The 18,066-nt window shown below is 39.1% G+C and overlaps 1 protein-coding gene across 1 annotated transcript in view; it reads right to left on the bottom strand.

Annotated features, from left to right (window-relative positions):
• WDPCP (WD repeat containing planar cell polarity effector) overlaps positions 1-18,066 on the bottom strand; it is a gene marked incomplete at both ends in the record, with an annotated part of 101,682 nt that overhangs the window by 30,544 nt on the left and 53,072 nt on the right. The window contains 2 exon segments of the mRNA XM_082276908.1: positions 7,922-8,024; positions 14,073-14,136. Coding sequence (XP_082133034.1) covers positions 7,922-8,024; positions 14,073-14,136 — 167 coding nt within the window.

Below are 18,066 nucleotides of genomic sequence, written 5' to 3'. Positions count from 1 at the left end.
AACTCCCTTCTTTTCATCTTCTGGCCAAGTTTGACACTTTAGAAAGCGCATGAGTGAGAAGAGCAACGATGCAAAGCTCACCCTCAGGCCCCACTGAGCTCTTCCCTATGGCTTTCACCAGCCGTGTCCTGACTAGAATGTTCCAGTCCTGAGATGGGATTTTAACAGGGAACTTGGTTTTTTTAGGCTGGAAGCACTCAACAAGAACTAACATCAGGTTATCAAACACCCTCACTCTTGTTGTGGGAATTTTTTAGGGGTGAACTGTGAAGCAGTCTCTTGTGTAGGAGTCTTTGGAGGAAAACGGCCTCAACCTCTGATTTTGCCTGTTGGCAATTCTACAGTATTCCCACATAAGGACCTGTGGTGTGCCTGGAGAGTGCAGTGACAGAGGAGGAAATAAATAGTCCTTCAATGTTCTTGTTTGCTTTTTGATCTGACACCAGATGTGCAAGGGTTTTCATATTTAGAAGAGTCATTCCTTCCAAGTACAGGGATCTTCAGCTTTCTCCCGATGTTGACTGTGCTCTGCCTGATCATTACTTCTAAAACTCACCTGCACAGGGAATGCTTGGAGACAATTCTTTGGTAGGTCATTCTAAAAAGCCTTACCGTTGAGAGACTACAACCCAACATTAAATTGCCACCTCGCATTGGGCCACCATTGCACCTCTTTTCCAATTCCTCTGCTGTCATGCAACTGATGTGATGAATTCCAGCCTGTCACATCACGTTACGTTACGCAGAGCAAACAGGACAAAACACATACCAACTGCCATGCAAATATGTGTTTGCCAACGCTTTTCAGTGCGCAGAAATGCAACTGGCGAGTTCCCTATCGGAAAGCGAGAGGCTGAGGGATGGCTCCAGGGTGTGTGAGACAAACATGTCCCTGACACACCGCGAACACACAGATCCACAGCTCCCAGCCAGCTGCAGCAGTTATGAAAGCACCTCCTGCTGTGATTACTTTTTGTTCTTTCAGAAAAAAAAAGCAGCGGTGGCTTTTGTGATGTCATGAAGCAAAATACAAATACGTAATAATTCCTCTGGCTTGTGCTCAGATTTGGAGCTATTTTTATGACTAGCCAGATTTTTGCTGTGTATGTGTAAATGTAACACCCACTTATGTACACACACACGTGCATACTCTGAGATGTGTGAATATATATTACATATATATTATGTGGCTTTTAACTGCAGTCTTTTAGACCACATGTGGGCCTTTTGAAGCTAATGGGAGATTTACCAGGGGCTTTTTCACAGAGCTGTAGGCAAGAGTGGAATCCAGAACATATGAATATTATACTATAATGATATAGTGTAAATCATCTAGTTTGACCTACAGTGAATTAGAGGCTATTAAATTTCATCCAGGTATTCTACACCAAGCCAGACAAACATGTGTTTGACTACTGCATAAATTGTATTTGGCTAAGACCTATTTCCCAGAAAGGCATTCATTCAGTCTTCATGCAAAGACACTTTCCATGCATCAATTTCTTTGATAGTTTCTTTCAACAGTTATTTTAACTATGTGTACTTTCTGTTTAAATTTATTACAGTCTATGGACTGAGGTCAGTGATGAGAAGCCAAATTCCTACTTAAATTCCTAGCTACAATGTCAACAGCTTGCGTATTGACTTGCCTCTCTTCACTTCAATGCCATGCCATGGGCATCCCTTCAAGATCTTTTGTGCTGAACTATTCTTTATCATGTTACATCCTCCCCCAAGGTGTAGCTCTGTGAATTTCTTTCACTTTTAAAACTTCCTTCTTGATCTGTTGCCACCGAAAATATGTTGTTTACTCGGTAATTAGTGTTATCCATTCACTGTTGTCTGTGTACATCAACTTGTCTGGGGGTTATAGGGATAAGATGGAATTATAGTGAAGAGATCTGAGATGAGTGACCTCACATGCCTTGCAATATCCTAATTGTTATTAGGATAAAAACCATATCAGATACAGACAACTCCTTTCAATTTCTAGAATTTGGAAATATTGACATTTTTTTGTTGTTGTTTATAAATCAGCTGTAGTATGTAGCTATAGATTCAAAAAATGTAAGCCCCTAAAGCTGGCAAAAAGTAGTTAATCTATGATTTCTGGTAAGATTTTTTCATAATCACTAGGGCATAATTTTACTGCTGGAAGACATTACAAAATATGAGGATCATTAAAATTAAAATATTAAGGAGAAGGTGTCTTCATTTTGGGCATATAGTTGTGCTTTTTAAATCAGGTTCTGTAGTGGGCAAGAAAGAATATGTCACTATAAGGAAGGGAAAAAAATGGAAGGCCATGATAATTCTAAAGCTTGACACAAAACTATGAATCTCTTTCAAGTGAAGATACGCAGATCTTTGTGTAGACCTCTGCAGCTAAGCAAACCAACTAGCTTTTGATGTACTTACAATTATTAGGGGCTGAGGATTATGTCTTCAGGCAAAGCTGTCTAGCAGTGGGAAGGTATAGATCAAAACTGACACCATGACACAAGCAAGAGGAGAGGTGAGGTGAGGTGGAGCCAAAAATAGCTTGGCTTTACTATAGACCTCAAGAAAAACAAATGACTCTACTTCTTGAAAAGAACACAAGGAGGGGAGCAGTACATGCTTGTAACCCTCAAGAGAGTAAAATCCTCACTACCAGCTGGAAATTTAAAAACAGGATGCCATGCCCTGGGTGCTGGCTGCTGCTCCCTCCTCTTGAAGCCACTCTACACCAAGTAGCATGTCTTTCCAGACCAGGTCTTTGCAGATGGCAGCACTCCTGGCCATGCCAAGCCTACCCATGAGCTTGTTGCTTGTTAAAATCCCCATCCAAGCCCACTGAAGATGGTGGAAATCCTTTAACTGTGTTTAGTGGGCTCTGTGTCAAGTGCTGTGTGTGGCTTGATATGTTCAAGAGAGTGTATATGAGCACAGTTAAATAATTTCAAATTACTATGGATCTTCAAAGACACTCATCTTGGGTGGCACAAAATTAAAAAAGTGCTCGTGGAAACGAATTTCTTGCCATAGGTGAACTGCCAATCATACTTAGAAAACATTTTTCATTAAAAATGTTTTTCTGGCTCTCTGGGGAAAAAGTCACATTATTAGAAAAAATAAAAGCAAAGGGTTTGATGCCAGAGGTTTTGATTGACTTAAACTGAAAATATAAATAAATAAATGGGAGATCTAACACTTACAGTGAAGGGGGCAAGCTCCAAAAAACTGTAGCATAAATAAGTGTCCCCCGAGCCTTCCCAGATCACAGTTCAGCTCTGTCTGGGACAATACCTTTGAAGCATGCTGTAAACATGTTATACAGTGAAATAAAAGTCATTAAATAAAGGCCAAGGTTCTCAGTTAACTTGAAATTTGATAGATGACAAGAGAAAGCTGCATGTGCCAAGGAAGAGCAGGAAATGAAGAAAGCTTTGCCATCAGTGTCAGAGGGGTATGTGAGGGTGAGGAGGAAGTCCTTGAGAGATGAAAGGAGTCATTATGGATCAGAGAAGGAAATGTTACCAACTAGGCTAATGCAGGGCCAGAGAAGGTTACAAATACAGGGGACAATTCTAAACATGGTCTTCAAATGCAAGGAGGCTCCCCAGGACTGTCAGGAAGAGGGGAAGATCTGAGTAAATGATAAGTGATTTGGAGGTAGCAGACTGTAATGCAAGACCAGACTGGCATCTCAGAAAAAGCACTGTAGGATGTGTCATTAGTAATTATCACAAAGAACATGTAAGCCATTCAATAAAAAACACTACCACAGAAATAAGATAAAATTAATTAATTCCCCACTTAGGGTTCAAACTGGTGACGTTCCTTGCCAGTAAGGTGAAACATTTAGGGTCCCTGCATTTTAAATGTCATTTTACAAACACTGTGGGAAATTAGACTTCAGTCTCTGTGAGAACTGATAAGATTCCCTATCTCGCAAACAGTAGGGAATACTTCCAGAAATATTTTAAAATTCTATTTTAAATGGAAAAACCTCAAGCACTTTCATGAGACATCAGTGAACCACCAAAATGTTAGTCAGTCCCATCTAGCATTTCAGAACAATGCAATTATCTGAACATCAGTGTTTTTGTTAACATATCTCTGTTAGAAATGTTACCTAAACATTAGAGTTACTAATATTCTGAATTTAATTCTAAGTAGAAATACAAGGTTTCCCAATTTGCCTTTCAACGATGCAGCAGTTATCTATCTTGTCACAACATGAATCCCTTTTGGGTGAAAGCTGTTGATTTGAAGGTTAAAATCACCTTGCTAGGCCCTAATGTAATTTGTTGGAAGTTGGCCTTGGGAAACTTTCTGACACTGCCTACATATGCTCTTCATTGGATATTCATTGAGCAATGATGTCTGAAGGGCTGAGCTCTTCACCACCATGATCATTATTAGTTATGGCATTTCTTAACAGGCTCTGCCATGTCAGTTCTTTGCAACTCAGGTTTTACATTAGCAACCTACACTTCACAGCACCAAACAGACTCACTCTTCCACCACAGACAATGCTGTTCCAGGAGAGTATATGCCAGGCTACACTCATAAACAGAATTTATTAGTAACCTACATATATGCCAATATTGAATAAATTATTTATTCTCTCTTTTAATCAAGTGAAATGAGGAGCGCAGCATACATTTTAGGCAAGGCTGAATGAGAACTCCCTGACCTCATTAAGGAACTTGTGGATCTACTACAGAAATAACTCAACAGAAAATCTTTGGCAGAAGAAACCACAGGATCCATGGGCAGTGGTCTGCTGATGAAATAAAAAGGGAAAGAGGAGATAGCTAATGCCATTTCTGAGATGTACAGTACCATTACTTCAATCTTTTCATCCCCCAAGATGCATTTTTACAGGCTGTCAAACATAAAGTCTTATGAGAATACTTATCCTCAGAAGATTTTAATCAGATGAACAAAATACCTGATTCTGCCAAAACCATAGTTCACCTGACACTTCTTCTTGCTCAGCAATATTCTCACCTAACTACTGAGCTCTGGATGTCTACAGGTGTTTTTACCAGATACCCTCAGATATCCTTAGCTTTGAAGGTGGCTTCTTCAAAACAGTGTCCAGCAAACTGCAATCATGTGATGATGAACTGAGAAGAGCCAAAATTCAGAAAATCTTAAAACAATCAACCTATTTCTAGTTTTATCTTGACACAAATCTCGGTATAATATATGTGAGGAATCTACCCATATAGAACTGTGGATGATGTCTACAAATTTTAGATGAAATTATATTGTCATCCTACATTATTTGTAGGGGCTTAAAACTTTTCCTGAAAGTCTGAGTTTGAAATATATTATGTTTGAAGTGAGCCCTGTACACAGAAATATCTTGACAAATTAAATATATCTGGGGCAAGATGGAGCACTCTCCAAGACTTGGGAATCAGCCAGAAGCACTGACCCATTTTCAAGCAGTGCTGAGGTGAGGTTTGAGGATGGGCTAGCTCAGGAAACTTCATCAGATGTTGACATACGAAAATGGTTCACTTTTTTACTATTTAAGACCAAATATTATACTGATATATATATATATATATATATATATATATATATATATAAACCAAATAAGCTGTAGAGGTGTCCAGTATAAACTCAGTAGCACTGGTTGCACCTTGCTGCCCCTCTTTGCTTAGGTTACTGTCTTCTTGTAGAAGCTCAAAGTGGGTGTTCAAGAAGTTTGGGAGAAAGTGTGACCCTTGGTGAACGGAATGGCTGGAAGTTCCAGAGAGCAGGGACTAGCTGAAGAGGACTGGGCTTAGGAAGTGGTCAAGGGACACAGACTTGTTTGAAACAGCATTTTAAAACTTCTGGCTCTGGCATGATTTTATCTCCCCCTCTCAAAGTATTAGAAAAATACAGCAATTTACATATAAAGTACTTATCATCTTTTGTTTGCACTGGGTCCACAAAGTTCATACCTCATGTCAACTTTTTTGCCAACAACAGTTTATGAAATGAAAACATCATTAGAGAGGACGTTGGAATAAAGTACAACAAAACAAAACCTGTAGCTGAGATTTCACATGTTTAAGGTGAGATCCAACCTGCAGCGAAACAAACTCATGGGAGATTCCTGTTTATTTTCATGTAAAATGAATTGGATGCAAATTCATTACTGTTTAGAGACTGAATCTCAGTGACAGTTTGTCCCTGGGGGCATTGAAAAGTATTTTAAATCATTCTGATAGTTAATTATTCAGCAAAAGTCTTTATCATATAAAATGAGTTTAATAATTTATGCTAATGGGGCATTGCAGAGGTAACTATAGGACTGGTCTGGAGGAGGGGAAGACTGTGGGCCTGCACATTTGTAGCTGAATTGCAGTTACACGTGTAGGGCATTTGATATGCAAGGAAGGCATCTGTGATCACCTCAGTTCTTTCCCCTACCCCTCTCCCTGCACATGTGTCTACAATGCTACAAAGGGCTTTCACTAAGATACAGATTAGACTTTAAATTTTCTGGATTAAGTGTCAGAGAATAGATAATAATCAGAGGCAAGTCCTGGGTATCTCAGTTATATTTGGTGCAGCAGGTAAATACCTAAGAAGTAAGAGAAGAGAAAGCAAGGGAGATATAACTGTACACTTTAAAGATTTCCCATTAAGGGATGACCTAAACAGATACCCTTTTTTTCGAATTCTAGCAGTGAAAGGGCTTGACCAAAGGCCCAGTTGTGGTGGAAAAAAAGCTTTAAGTGACTTGAGCATGAAAATGAAAGACCCTGAAGAGAAGAGTTCAGGAGAGGCACTGCTTGATTCCTACTCTGGTGGAGAGGGAAGGAGGTGATACTGTATTGCAGTAGCCTTGAAAGTCATGGATTTATACAATCTATAGAAATGGCCCCATAAAAGCATATGTGGCCTCTCTGCATTTCTATGTACTGGAGTGGCATTCCCTTGTATGCTCTTGGTAAACAGGGAGATGTACAGTTCCAAAAGAATCCCATGTTACCCAAGATTTCAAAGGTTTTGTGACTCTGACTCACAAAAAAACCTTCTGAGTTTTAATCCTATTCTACTTCTTGGCATGGGACAAGGACAAAAGCTCAGTGCTTTCCTCTAATAGTCAATGATGCAGTAGAATAAGCAAAACAGAACTGTGCATGTTTTATACAGACATTTTTAGGCTTTGTGGGTTTTTCTCCCTTTGTCTCCAATGGAGGTCAGCTCCCCAGACATACACACCTTCTGCTTGGCTCATGCTATAAGGCATGAAATCAGAATGGTCTCATGTGCTTGCATACATATCTTCATGTAAATTCAGAAGAAACACAAGGAGAAAGTGAATGAGTTATGAGTTCCCTTGCATGAAAAGTCATCTGTGTTTTAGCTATTAGTCACATGCTGCAACTTTAGCATCAATACTCCTTATGGAATGCCAAGAATCCCACTGCAGGCCAAGCTGCTGCTTTAAAGCCAGGATCTGAACCTGTGTTCACATCAGGAAATGTTCCATCCAAGTGCTGCCAAAGCATCAATGCTGGATGTGACTCCAGTGTGCACCAGCAAATATTTAGAGGTCAGTGAGATTGCCATGCCTGGCCTTTAATGTTGATAAGAACAATGATTTTCAGATTCAGTCCCTTACCTCTTGCACTTAGTTCAGTTTGTACAGCCTGAACTTTTGTATATAGCCACCATATAAACCTTTTTGCTTCATAGCTATCCTCACATGGGTACTGGAAGGCAAAGCTATGTGATTTTTATAAGCCTCCTTCTTTAGTTATGAATAAAAATACTGTTCTTTAGTCACAAATAAAAATCTGGTCTCACTTTCAAAGAAAACAATGTAATCAAAACAATAACTCCTCTACAAATACAACACCATGTTCTACAGGACAAGTATTGATTAAAAAAAAAGGGCTTTTTAAACACTATTAATTCTTACCAATTCCAGTAGTTATTGATTCTGCATCAATGTCATTAGCCTTTCTCTTTGCCACATCAGCTAGTGCCAATTCACCCTTATCTAGAGCAAGGTAATGGATGTCCTTTGGAAATAAAGGAGAAGAAAAAAGATTAATCTAAAATTAATCTCAAAGGAGCAACAAAAGGGATTTTGAAAGAAAGAGGGTTTTTATTATTTAGATCACAAACACAGATGGAACTGATGAACCTACCATTACATTTTAATTGCCTCCAATGCAAATGTGTTTCCTTACTTGTGCTGTTGAATACAGCAATGGATAAAACACTGACCAATCATGCACTGATAAAAGCAAAGCTATTGACTCAGTGTATGAAAGAAACCAATCTGTCTGCTTTTAACATAACTTCTGTTGAATTAAAAGAGAGTTGATAGGATGTGGCTCTGTGTAAACCAGATCTGAAGTACTGGAACTCTCCTGGCTGACAGCCTGTATTTGGAGCGTGCTAGAGACATGGTGCTTAGAGACATGGTCTAGTGATGGAGCTGTTAGTAATGGACTTGATGACCTTAGACGCCTTTTCCAACCTTAAGGATTTTATGATTTGAAGGTTTCCATCTTTTAGGGACTAACTTTTGCTTGAATGTTGTCATACACTCACTGTTGAAGGTCGTTACCCTCACTGTTCTGTGGGTAAGGGGATGATGGTCCTCCCTGTGCTGATATTGGAGGTAATAAGAGCAATAGCTGCTGCTCAATGCTTTTAACATCCACAGAGTTAACATGATTCCTCAGTGACTCCTGAAAAACAAGGGGCTTTCTAAAAATGTTGTCTAGCATAATTAGCTGCTAATAATCTGGATCTAGTCTTTTATCTAGAGTCAAAAATGGGAGGGCTGCAGCAGGGGTTTATCATTATATGGAATTCAGGGGTTTATCGTTATATGGAATTATAGAATGGCTTGGGTTGGAAGTGACCTTAAAGATCAGCTTGTTCCAACTCCCTGCCCTGGGCAGGGACAACCTGCCCTTCCACTCTGCCAGGTTTCTGCAAGCCCTGTTCAACCCGGCCTTAAACACTTCCAGGGATGGGGCAGCCACAGCTTCTCTGGGTAACTTCTGTTCCAGGGCCTCACCACCCTCACAGGAAAGAATTTCTTCCTAATATCCAACCTAAACCTACCCTCTGCCAGTTTAAAGCCATTCCCCATTGTCCCAACACTGCATGCCCTTACCAAAGTCAAGGCTTTTATTGCATGCTAATATTTGAGGTGAAAACTACCTGGAGTACATATAGAACTATTTGTGGGAGAATATATTCCCACTGACAAACTACAGTCTCACTACCCTTGGTTTTGGTCCTCAAAGTAAACTTTCATTCTTGACCATTAATCAAGAGACAATTAATCCCCTTCTCATTTGGCATCACAGACACATGCTGCTCTGTGCATGAACTGTGACATAGAAAGTGAGGGAAATCCAAGAACAGTTGGCAAAGTCTTTTTCCCCCACTACTTTTTGAAGGTGCCATTTGGCATCCAAAGACTTGAGCCATCCCATTGCTCTGTAAGCCATCTGCATGAAGGAATTTAAAGGGAAAAGAAGTGTTTGCTGGAAATACTGACCTCTGCATGCCATAAAAGCAACTATATTCTCCCTAATGTGGAAGATTTCAGGTGAAACCATCCTTCTTGATGTCAGTTTACTGCCACCTGCATCAATATGACAGAAACTCTTACAGGAAAAGTGACTTTAGAAAGAGAAGTTTAGATGAAAAAGTGAGAGTAATAGTGTTAGGAGAAAGACATGTTGCTTTCAGTAACCCCTCATTTAATAACAATAGCAGCAACAACAACAACATTATTAAAACAAAAGTGAAAATCTTAGGGAAACTGAGACTGATTACACAGGAAAGCCTGGAACTGACTTGCAGGATCTGCAGTCTGCAGGAGACAGAAGTGTCTTCTCATCACAAACACAGGTGTGACTTAAAAAATGTGCAAGTGTCTTGGAGCAAAGTAATGGGTTACGAACTTGTGGCGAACTCTGTATTTCCTCTCTTTGTAGGTCTAACTTGGTTGTCAGGAGAAAAGGGCTTGAGTAGAAAGGTATGATTTCTATGAAGATTAAACAGCAGATATTGTCAGCTTATTTAGATAACAATAGAAAACCCAAGGGCTCTTGGACAAGTCTGAACTTACAGAGATTTGGATGTATAGGCAGACTTATTTAAAATACCTTCTGACAATGCTTAATGATTGTCTTTTTGTAGCTTAAACTATGAAAAGTATTGTGTTCCTCCATGCAATTTCAAATAGTAAGTTTGGGGATTGGATGGAAACAACTGCAGCAAATGATGAAGTTTTGTCAGTGAAGAGCCTGTGCACTCTCTGTGTATCAAAGGAGCTGTTATTTCAGGTCTTGGTTTCGCCCATTTTCTGGTTCGAGTAAAGACACTTAAAGGTGCTACACATCCATCATTATCTAACAGGGGCCTTGTAAGAAATAAAGGTTAGCAGTAGGTTGGTAAGTGGCTTTTTTCGTTGTTCCTTGAGTTGCTGTCATGAAGAACAATAAAAAAAAGTAGTCTTTGCCTCATCTCTAAACCATCTTTAGAAAGAAAAGATTACAGATATGAAATCTCCTTATTAGACCATTTCAGATAAAATTTAGGTGTTCCTCATTCAAATAAATCAGAGAAAGTGGATTTTTTCTAAGAATTTATAACTGTCTAAGCAGAACTAAACTAGAAAACTGAAAAACAGAAAGAAGAAGCACCAGATTGCAGGGCACTTTAAAGAATGACAGAAAAAAAAAGATTAAATTATCTGCATATTCATGACAGATTTTTTCCACACAATTACCTAAGAATGTATCAGTCCAAAGATCACATCTCTCTCAAACACAATGGTGACAATAAAAACAATTTCCAGCTGCCTATCAGGAGCTTGCTGAAAGGGCTCTATTTTATCATTTAACAGTTTGCTTACTTTTTGGACTAATTCCTTTTTGCCTTCACCTTTGTGACTCACAGAGCTGGCCGTTGGCGAGCAGAAGTCATTTGAAACACGATGTGCACTTGTCTATAGGATATTTCTGGGCAACACTCCAACATTTCTTCGAAGCAGGCACTTTCCTCATCAGTGTATCACCCAAGATCTGACAGTTTTATTAAAGTGTCTTTTCCTTGCATTTTTTGCTACCTTTGGTACATGGGATGGCCTTTTGAATTTTCAGCAGCTGAGAGCTGGAATGCACTATAAAAGGATTTCAAGCTAACAACCCTTCCACTGCTTGATCTTTTCTGTCACAGATTGGATCAGTCACTGTCCAATAAATGGAGCTGTTGTTCGTGATATGTCCTTTTCAGTTTTATTTTTTTATTGAACTTTGTAGGAGATGACATTAATTGATGGACTTGGATGTGACGTGAGGGTAAAGCTCCGGGAGAGACACAGCAGTGTATGTGTGTCTTGCTATGGCATCATCTAGTGACGCTATAGCTGTAGTTTTAAGCCTTTTTTTTTTTCTTTTTCATTTCTTTGAAAGAAATTAGCCCCCAGATAGCATTCTCTCAAACTTCTTTCCAACCTCAAAACAAATAATGGGAATGCTGTAGAGCCCTGTTTGGTAAAATTGATGCTCAGGGTAAATTCTCAAAGATATAGGACATTTCCTTAGAAGCCTCATGTGATGGGTACTCAATGTTTGCATCCTCCTCAACCTCTGTTATATCCATTCTTCTCTATCCTTTCCTTTTTGTTCCTTCTCTGTCCCCCTTTAAAAAACAGATTTTTTTCTTTTTCATTTTGCTTGTGTCATCAGGTATGTTTATTTTGACTACTATTTCTTCTTGAAATCCCATTTAATTAATTGGGAATAAGGTGATGCGACTCCTAGAGCTATCTGAGGTTGTAAAAATGGATAAAAACACTTTAAATATATGCAAAGTCAAATTGTATATTATTAATTGCATTTTGCCCTACATAAACAATATATAGGAATCATTCAGTATTAAGCAGAAGTGAGGGATGCACAGCCCTTGCTTAGCAGTAGTATTGTTACACTAATACCTAGAAGGACTGCAAGGTTTCAGGGAACAGGTTATCTAATTTTCACACAGTATTAAGCACGATGAAGCCAAATTCCCTAGAAATTACCATGGCACAAATAAATACTCTTAATGACCTATGCATGTTTAAACTTCTTGAATCCTGTACTTAGTGGTCTTGCAGCAGTACCACTGCTAGCGTATTGTAAAGTTTGCTCATTAGGGACTGACTTAGACAATGAATTAGCAAAAGGACATTTCCCCAGAGGAGGCAGGTATGTGTGCTGCTTTTTGCATAATTTAGGGGAAACTATGAGGAGTCTCAAAGGTAATGCAAGCAGAACGAGGACATTAAAGAACTGGTTTTGATCTCACAGTAACATAAGCCATGAGGAACTCTTCAGAAATATACATTTATGTTTAAGGGCATTGGTAGGATGGGAAATGAAGAGTAGGTGTTGAGAGAGGAAAGGAAAGGCAAACAGTAGGAAAGGATGGAGTTAATTGGTCTGTGAACATTGAAACTCCTCTTGAAGAAAGCTGGAGAGCCTTTTTGGAGAGAGTAAAACATGTTATCTATCACCTGTGGAGCCAGGTACTGACAGTCCCTCCCTCTTGTAAGCAGCTGTGAACCCCTCTCCTCACCCAGCATTGGCATTCTCCACCCTGGTACAGAGGCGCTCCCCTCAATCCTGCTGTCAGAAGAGGGAAGGAAAGAGAAAAAGATCTTGTAGGAAATGCTCTCAGTCATATGAGAGAGGGCCTTTGATGGCAAATGCTGCAACATTTATTCTGTCAGAATGGCTAAAATTAGGGCTTATTTATTATCTGTACACTGGGAGAGCCCTCGACAAAAAGCTTTAATCTGCTCCAGGCGTACCACAGTCTGAATCTTATATGCGGCTGCAGCAGTGCTTAGCATGATTAGGTATAAAATTTGTATTGAAGAGGTTACATTCAATAAAGAGAGAAAAGGAAAAAGATGAATCTAAAAAGATGGAAAACTGAGGGGAGTAAACATAGAACATGTAATGAATTTCCTAAAAGTCTGACATTTCCATCACATTCTTTTGATGCATACTTAGGAAAGTTTATCGCAGTATTCACATCTTTCTAATTAGATGGAACAAGCCAGATGATTAGAGCCGTGAAAAAAACATCAAAAGGTTCACACAACTTTTTATATAATTAGAAGGGAATTTTCATAACCCCTAAAAGCAGGATTTAATTGTGTAATTTAACATACAATTTAAATATCAAGATCAAACTAGCAGGGCAAGTGACTTAATGGGATAAATGATATTAACATCTAGTGTCAAAGCTTAATTTAAACAACAGAATGTCTTCATTATGCAAAAGAGTCAAGCAAACGAATCGTTCAAAGGGCCTTTTTTTCAACAAGCCCTTTCCTATTGTTTCTTTGAAAACAATGAAATCAGCTGTGGATCAGCAACATGCTGAGAGACTAGGAGAGCACGATTGGCTTTGTCCATCTGACCTCACTGTGACATTGTGGTGCAAGATCTTATAAAACAAGAACCTCCTGCAGCGCTCACACAGAGGACCTTTTAAGAGCTGGTTAATTTTACTTTTGTAGCTAATTAAATGGGAGGGGGCAGAGAGTGCATGAAATGTTAAAACCCTTGTGTTGATGCTGCTGAGCTTTGTTGTTTTAAAAGTACCAGCGGAAGCGTTCATAATTTGTCACTTTTCACAAAACTCCAAGAGACACACTAAGAGCATTCAGGATCCCCAGGACATGGACAGCTCCTGTGTCCAGGACTCAGCAGCTGGACTTAAAGGAATGGATTAGAAATGTATAAGCTTATTAGAGTGAAAGATGACATTCACCCACATCAGGTCAGATGAAGAAAGGGAAAGTTTAAAAACACATATAATATCTCCTGGAAAATTAAGAATAGCCTGTAGGCCATGCTGGGGAAAATGTCAGTGACTCAAAAGATACTTAATTCCTACTGATGAGTTTCATGATGGCAAAGGTAGAACAGTTCTGTCTTCAGTATGTGTCCAAGACTGCAAATGACCTGGAACAGTTTTAATGTATGCAAAAGCTGACAAATAACATCCTCCAACAGTCTCTGTCTCCAGAAACAACTCACCATGAACAGGTCTCGAGCACCAATGTCAACAGCAAGCAGAAACGCTTTTTCAAACCTCTGATACCTGAAAGAAAAAGGAAACCTGTTGCTTGATGACGTTAATTTAAGAGTCACAACAAATTTTGCTAACGTACAAAGTACAAAGTCTTTCAATGCTCATCAAAAGTGATGCCAAAGCTTTTTTGGAGAAACTCGATAGGCTTATACTCAGATTGCAGAACTGTGGGGTGGGACAGTGACTACCCTTAACCTTCTTCATTGTTTCAAACCTTCACCAAGTGGTTCAGTGTCGAGTCCCATCTGATCTGGTTGAATCTGAAGGGAGCTGAAGATCCTGTAGATCCTAACAAGACCATCCTTTACAAAGATACCAACCACAACACAGATAACAGTATCCCCAACAATGCTGGTAGGAACCTCAAAATTCTCTACAGAAAATACTAATTCCAAATCTCACATTACTTCAGAGGTCCCTGTAGAACTTTGCACTGAGTTTTGTCCTTGCAGACCCCTCAGTACAGCTCTCTGAAGACGCTAATCCAGTGGAGTCATTAATCCTCAGGGACTAAAAGAGGTAGGGGACTATGAGTAGAGTTATGAGACAACTATTTTGTCTCATAACTACCTTAGCCCAGTGTTAGCACAGACTCCTGAGAGTTTTCTGAGACCCTGCAGTGAAAAAGATTGCATCAATGAAGTAAAATAATGGGGGAAAGAGCAAAATCACAAGCAAAAATTACCTCCAGATGTGCTCTAGAAGGCACCACCTGAGCATCGCCCAGAGATGCAGTAGAACAGGAAGGGGGCAGTGTGGATGTGGAACTTCACCTTTAAGGACCATTCCTTTGGTGGGTTGAGGCCTTGCTGAACAACAGCTCCTTCCATTTGTGGTGACAGACTGGCCCCTTCGTCCTACCCAGACACCACACACCATCTCCTGGGAGTGCCAGCAAATACCCACACGGGATGGAGGCACTGGGCAAGGCTGTGTATATCTTGTGTGCAGTCCTGGGAATTCCACAGAAGCAGGAGGACACTAGCCATCCATCAGAAGCTTTCTGAGGATATTTACAACACTGCACTGGCAAATGCTAATCCCAATGGAAAATTCTGCATTGGGCTAATGTCTCTCTTATACTAGGCATGGATAATCAATATGTGACATTGTATTATGAGAAAATGAGTCTATCTGTACACATTTTCCTCTATTGCACATTTTTAACTGTTTAAGATTAGCTATGAAAATAGATTTGGTGATTATTTTTAGAAATGCAAATACCCCAGTTTTATTTCTGCTGGGACGTAAAAGATTGATTCCACATAGAATGATTTTGTATTTACCCCGTTACAAAGGGGGTAACGTTTCCCCCTTTTCACCTGTTAATGATTTCAACAATGGATCAGGCGTAGACACTGGAAGTTTGGGAAGGAGATGACTTCTTTGCCCCAGTGGGGAAAAAACAGCAGTGCAATTTCTCAGAGTTGGAGAGGTGTAGGTTGTGTTTGTCAAATGAATATTGTCAGACAGCATCACATGGCTGCCAGAATTTGTACAGCTCTGTACCTTGGTGGTGTCATAGGAAACAGTGGGCAGAGCTGCAGCTCCTCCTCAGGCCAGTGTGAATAAGAGGAAAGGTGGGAATCCTCCTTCCCCTGGGTGGGTAAAGTAGTCCCATATGATGCATCACACCAGGATTCCTGTTCCTGGCCAAAGCCTCAGCAGTTTCCTGGCTCCCTCCTGTTACAGCCTTATCGCTCTCCTCTCTTCTACCACACACTTGGAATGATTCATCAGATTGCAAGATAGAGCCAGAGAGGACTTTTCCTCAAGGAATAACATTCGTGACAAGAAGGCGCAATATGTTAGCTTAAGTAGAAAAGGAAATGCACTCTCCAGGTGAGGTTCCTAAGAGCTGGAGTGGGGAGTCCTTCCCTCCCTAAAGCTAATCTCCCTGCTGTGCCTTCCAAGTACTAATTTGCAGCCCTCCTCACAGAACCAGTTTAAGGGAGGGGAAGAAATAAATTAAAGTTAACCTCTTGATCACCAGGGAACAGGCAGTGCACCCCCACTTTTTCATGCATGTCTGTGTATCTGAAGTTTTTCAACATGATTCCTGTGATGGATTTTCCATCAAACTACTTTGTTTTGCAATGATAATTTTGAAGCTATGCTTTAAATAAGAAAAATAAGTGCATGTTAAAATATGTGTATCTTGAATAGCTATCGTGTTTGTATTTTTTTCTGGCATATTTTTCTTTTCCATTATGGATTAAACACACATTTTTAGTACTTAGAGGAGATATTGTAAACTGAACAGAAACCAGTTCTGTGACTGGCTAAAAAGAATATCTGTATCATTATTTTGTTTTTCTGAAGTTATCACTATATAGACTATTCGAATGACATTTGCTTTAGCCACAGCAAAAATGCCTGCAACCAAAAAATGTAAAATAACTTTTTCATTTGATTGACTTGCAGAATGGAATCATGGCCTTAAGCTGTCATTTCTTTGCAGTTTCATCAAGATTTTGATTTTTTTTCCTTTAATCAACATACACACTTCAGTCTCATTATGGCCCCTATTCATAAAAGTGCAACGTTAGCTCATTATTTTCATACCTGTACTAAGGAAAAAAAAAGGGAAAAAGAAAGACTACCTAAAAATGCTCTTCACAAACCAAGAGTGTTGGAAACAAAAATCACATCACAGTTACTTCATAATTTATTATAAATTGAATTGCTTTAAAAGAAGGTGGATGTTACAAAAAAGAGTTTGTATTACTTAGGCCAACAGTATTAAATCAGTCAGGAATATCCAGCATTTTTTAGCCTAGCTTTACTAGAAGATAATTTTGAAATCCTTTGGTATGAAAGTTTTGTTGGTTTTAATGTACAGAAATCGTTAGAGAGAGGTCTATGAGACCAACCTCAAGCTAATACCTGGTTTATAAGCATGTTTTACCCTGGGAAGACTTCTTACTGTTGTTAGCACACACAGTTTATCAGCTCCTCAAACAAACAAAATACCCCCTATCAAACATTCCTCCTTTTGTTCTTGTGCTACATTCGCCAGGTACAATACTTGCTTTCTAAAATGCAATCTCCAGGGTCCTGGTGCTGAACAGTGTCTTCCCACCCCTTCCTCCACCTTGCCCCTTATTGCTTGGTTCACAATAACTCCAGCAATCAAGACTTATATGTCTCTTGAAAAAGAGAGATAAGGAAATCCGCCTGCAAACCATGAAGTTCAGCCACTTGTTTGGTCAAAGTGACAGGCAACAGAAATATGACCTTCAAGATTAGAACTCTGAAACTGCAATTAACTATGTAGGACACATAGGAAAACACTTCCCTGCAAGCCATTTCGTAGATACAATATTAACTTCAAATTCTCATATAATAAAAGAATACTGTTATTATATGCACTTCTAAAAAGTATAAAAAATTATTATGGGCAAGGAAATCAAGGGGAAATGTGAATAATATAACAATGGTCATGCAGGTCAAAAATGGTCAAGGCAGAGAAGAATCCAGATCTGCCTTCCATGACGACAAACTTGCTGCCTGCCTGTATTTTGGGAATATGACTTAACTAAAAAGATGCCAGGAAATAATTTCATTCTTAACTAAAATATATAAGTAATAAAAAGCTATAATGTTATCTGTAACTTCAGAAAGGCTATTCTGTTCACTGGCATAAATAATAAGAGAAACAAATGCCTGGGATTTCCTTCTGTTGAATGTTCAGAAATAAAGTAATTTGAAATACTGTTGATCAAAAAAATGTGTAAGGATTGCAGCCTGCAGAGAAGGAAAAAGAAGTCTCTTTGGTTTTTAGAAAATGTTTTACAAATATATAAAAAGGCAAAATCTTTTCATCTGTATTCCACAACTCCTAAATTGAATGTGGTCACTTAAAGATAGAGACACATTTTTCAGACTGAAAATGGTCAACTCGAAAACACCTGTAATATTTAGCCACAATATTAAAGT

This window comes from Coloeus monedula, assembly GCF_965178545.1.
Source record: "Coloeus monedula genome assembly, chromosome: 2".
Classification (NCBI taxonomy): domain Eukaryota; kingdom Metazoa; phylum Chordata; class Aves; order Passeriformes; family Corvidae; genus Coloeus; species Coloeus monedula.
This window is presented reverse-complemented; position numbering and strand designations above follow the sequence as displayed.